Below are 4,865 nucleotides of genomic sequence, written 5' to 3' on the forward strand. Positions count from 1 at the left end.
AATGTAGCAGTGCCAGCGCCGACCGCTTCCGCCATCGACATCGATGCGTATCAGCGCGCAAGCATCGACAAGCCGCAGCCGACCACCGACAATCGAGTATCGTCTCCTCTCCCGCACGCTTGGTGCCTCTGCAAACCCCTCGCCTCTCTACCTCCACCGTTTCCATCCCTTGGACTACCGCTACATATCGATAGTACTGCATCTCCACCTTCAGAAACATGCGTGCGTATCCGCGATTGTCACTGGAACCTCCGGCAGATACGGTGTCGATACCCGAAGTCACGGCGCATCCGATCGATTCTCAGACATCTAGCTTTCTCAACCTCTCGGGTGAGGCACGTAACATAGTCTACGAGCTGCTCTTCGAATTTGAGCAGCCGATAGCACTCTCTAACCCGCCATCTGTGCATGCATCTCAGAATTCTGTACCTCCGGTAGCGCTACTTTCGACATGCCGGCAAATATATCATGAAGCTGTCGGCATCTTGTACACCCGCAACCGTTTCCTTGCCGCGACCGCATCGGGTTCCACATGGTTATCTGCCCTGAACCACACAACTAGTTGGCTTTTGGGACTGGGATCACAAGCAAGGCATCTTCGCCACCTCACCGTACACGTCGTTCACCGCAGTCGCGACCTGAACGAGCTGCAATCGTTTCATCCGGATACCACATCAAACGCACGGCTTTTCGAGGTCCTACCCCTACTGCGTGCGCTCTGGGAACTTCGCTTGGACCGGTGTCACATCAAATACGCTCTTGCCCACCAGGATTATGCCAATGATCTCGATGTAGACCGGTCAGACGCGCTGTATGCAGCAGACGCCGCCTTTGCTGCTATTGCCTATGGACCAGTCGCTCTGACTACACCACGAAAGCTGCTCGCTAGCGTCCAAATTTCTTCATCCGGCACTTGCCTTCTTCGATTCAAGAGCTCAACAGAAGGGCTCGTGAGCTCCATCGAGTGTCTTACGCCAACAGGTGCATGTGCCATGTCCACCGCATGCCTCCCTGCGGAGCTTCATCCTCACCCTCATCTCGTCAGACACCCAGCAAAGAAGAGCCAGGCGAGATTGGCGGGTCTTCCCTTCAGCGTACAAGGTCGCATCGTCTCGGCGTACATGGCGGCTGCGAAAGAGCCGTCTTCGGCAATTGAAGTAGACCTTGGTATGCGCCGGATACGTGGCCTCGAGCACCTACACGCCTTGCTCGCTCTGAACCGCTCCTTTCGGCTGAAAGCGCTATCCTCCATCACAATGCTGGCCGAGCCAGTAACGGTGCGCATTCCGATGAATACCACCTCTAAGGATAAGTCGGGTTTCTGGGACCTCCTTCGCTATGTACGCGAAGATGCCGGAGGTCCAGATCGCTTCGATTGTTTGCACTGGGCATTGTTACGTAACAGGCATCTGAGCATTTCTGTTACCTTTCAGCTCACCCCCACGACGACCCTGCGCAACGTCGAAATGGATGTGCATGGCTTACTTCAGATCGAGATGCGTCGCGAGTGGTCGTGGCCTGTGGACTTTCCTCGACCGGATATCCCCATCCGTGTGCAACTTGTGCATGTACCTGGCAAACACTCCGGCCTCCAGACAGTTCACACACGTCAATTTCTCCTTGGCCAGTTGAATCAGAAAATGCTGTTGCTTCTGCGCGACGCCATCCAGACATCGACAATTCATTACCGCCACTGGATCAAAGTCAGCACCGATGGCCACGGATCAACTCCGCCAGTCAATCCCGCAATGTCGGAATACTGCAAGAAGTTTGGAGTAACGGCGCCCGACTGGCTTCTCACGAGAGGCGTTCTGATCTTCTGGATGGACGGATTCGGCGAGCCTTTGCGTGCAGACTTTGCTACCTCTGCTGGTGATGTTGGGTTCTCGGTGCCCTACTCGCATCCTGGACTAGCCAATAAGGCGCTGCGCAACCAGGTAGACCGCCACTTGGACGAGGAGTGGAGTCACTTTGCCAGAGATTATCAAGAGGGCGTGCACGCAGGTCTCTACAAGTTGTATCACGCACAGGTTGAATGGGTACGTCTTCACTGTCCTCGAATTGGCCGTGATCAACGTCACCAGTAGCTACACCCTATTGCAGTCGGCTTGAACGGGTCTCATTCGTATTACCTTTCCTTCTCTTTCGTCTTCTTTTCCCATCTCTACCTTCTTCTTGACTTTCTTTCCAGTTGGAGGTTGGATTAGCTCAAAAGCCGCAACCGATCAGACTGCATGTATCAACTGGTATGTGTACGCATAGTTTACTTATCATAGACCGATGACACGGCGACGACCATCAGACTGCCACCATCATGGCCCGCGCGAGATTTGGAGTCAATTTGAATGCGCAGCGCGAGATGAAACCCGACCTCAGCCTGGGTCGAAAACCATGTTCTGCCTGCCCCAGCTCTGGTACTTTGTGAACGTATTTGGTCAAAAGTTCTTTGTTTTCATGACAACAGCCATGTCTTTGGCTGACATCGGGACTTCGCTTGCGCGCATGGGGGTCAAGTGTGAACACACACGCTAGTCATGACCGTCTCACAATCTAGCGTCACGACCAAGGCAATACCGTGCCGCGGACTTCCCTGGCCTTAATCTGGATATTTGACAAGTATAAGTATCTATATAGACGCACATAGGGACAGAGTTAGCGTAACTCCTCAAGATCCTGAAGGGCCAACTCTCGCCTGCGTTCACCAGCGATTCCATAGAGCAAGCATCAACATTGCCAGTCCACTCCATCGCTGACACAGGTACGAAAGATCTCATGGATCTGGCTGGCCATGACCCTTTCGCGCCCGCTACGAGCACCCGTTCCATGCAGACAATGGAGCCAACGAAACCTTCCACCAGTCCGCAAAACGACACTGAAGACTTCGATGACATCGCAGCAGCGATCAGTCTGATGATGATGCAGACTGCCGACTCGGCCAAAGACAAGTTCTCCTTGGACAACGATCACTCCGGTACCCTTGAAGCTCCCAAAATTCCCTCCATACGGGTGACAGAACCGAACAAGAATGACATATCGTTGGAGACAAAAGACTTTGGTAGTTTTATCGCAGCTACAACAACAAGGAGAGCGCTCCCAATTCGCATTCCTTCCATATTCACCAGTCATCGCGTTGCTGCTGGCTCTCCCACTCTCAGCTTTGCGCAACAATCCACTGTGGTTGATGAACAGCTGCCACTGGCCTGGCTCCAAGACATGTCCAACGGCCCTGAGTTCGGTGGCGGCGATGTGACCAATTGGGATGACCCCACACCGGAATGCTTTTTCGCACCGCCGCCTTTACTGGAGCGGACTCCAATGTTGCCAACGCAAGCGGCCATGAACTCAACTCACGACATATGTCTTCCATTGGACAACGCCATTTCCATAAGCCTGTGGCTCGACGATATCAGCACTGCGTTCACACCTGAGTCCTTGAGTTCTTCTCTACCATCACCGGAGGAGCGCGCAGCCCCATGTTCGAACCGAGAGTACGACTCGCCAGGGCTATCCCAATTATGCGAATTGCCTACGATTCCACCGAAGAAGCGCAAGCGCTCGTCATCCGTCTTATCAGATGTCCAGTGCGCACAACGCCCGTCCTGGAACCAACCTTGGCCCTCATCATCCATCTTACCGGACCATGACGTTCCAGTAAGTCACAGCACAGTCAGCTGGCATCTCCTTCTCCCATTATGGGTCATTGCTAACGCAGCTTGCAGCAGCTTGCCTATCCCGATATGGAAATCGATATGCATGCGATAGAGAGCCTATGGGAGGGCCCAACGTGCGTGGAGCAGGCCGACGACGACAACAACCCTGTGAACGAAGCCTTGTGAAACCATGCGACAGTTACGGTGCTGTACGTATCAGAAATCCAGCTTCAGCTTAGGAACGATGGCTGCTATACGCTAGTCAAGTGATTAGTTAAGAAGGGGAGCGGACTCCTTGCTGAACGGTCTCATATATTTTCTATAGAAATCAATATCGTCAGATCGTATCCGGAATGCTTGCAACAAATGACGCCAAATTATAGGTTTCGTACTAATCTACCTGCTCCACCTTCATTTGTGTGCCATATGCGAGACGGTCATCAGTAAAGCGCCGACAATCTGGGGAATGAAGAACTCGGCCGTATCCTCGAACTACGATACGATCTCACGGTGACAAATTGGCAGAAGTCCGGAGGTTCTAGCCGGCACTGAACCTAGAAGCTCTCATCAAAGCGTCGAGACCATCGGGGACGAACGCGGGCATTGCTGCGCTGCTCCACACCCAGCTAGACTAGATGCATCAACACCTTCTTCCTTTGCAGGAGCCTTTCATCGCAGCTATCGTGTTCATAGGCGGATTTCTGGCTGGCTGGCGCGATAGAACTACTGTCAAACCCGATAGATGCTCAAAGTAGTCAGGTAACGGGCTAGACCAGCATCGTCGTTCTTTGCAGGCTGTCTACGTCACCAACGATTGCAAAGAGCACGTGGCATGCATTATGCTATACCGTAGTCGTTACGTACTAGTATACCTAGATTATCTGCTCTTAATGTCTCGCATTGTCGTCGCAGCGACGCAAATTCTGAGTCGCTACAGCCACCTGTAAAGTCGTCCCCAATATCCCCTGGTTCTCACTGAACCGACCCTGGGTATGCGGGGTGTTTGTCAAAGTCACTCTCGATGGGTCGGGGAGATCTGATGTCTTTGTGCAGAGCGCACACGATCGCATAGAACCAGGATGCGCAACAGTAAAACCCCTTACACGCAGTTTTCAAAGTTGTCGGGCTCATATTCGGGTCAGGTTTCAGCGCGTGCCAACGCCACATCCGCCATCGTCAACAGAAAACCCAAACTCGTCACATGTTCCTCATTGA

General features: G+C 52.9%; 1 protein-coding gene across 1 annotated transcript; it reads left to right on the forward strand.

Annotated features, from left to right (window-relative positions):
* Positions 1–218: 218 nt before the first annotated feature.
* On the forward strand, positions 219–3,836 carry J4E92_010388 (uncharacterized protein; the record flags this gene model as incomplete). The annotated part of the gene is made up of 3 exons (XM_051501726.1): positions 219–2,039; positions 2,671–3,651; positions 3,720–3,836. The coding sequence occupies 3 exons, from the start codon at positions 219–221 to the stop codon at positions 3,834–3,836; spliced, it is 2,919 nt and encodes a 972-aa protein (XP_051348075.1).
* Positions 3,837–4,865: the final 1,029 nt, after the last annotated feature.

The sequence above is a fragment of the Alternaria infectoria genome (genome assembly GCF_024043175.1).
Source record: "Alternaria infectoria strain BMP 0036 chromosome Unknown scaffold_35, whole genome shotgun sequence".
Lineage (NCBI taxonomy): Eukaryota > Fungi > Ascomycota > Dothideomycetes > Pleosporales > Pleosporaceae > Alternaria > Alternaria infectoria.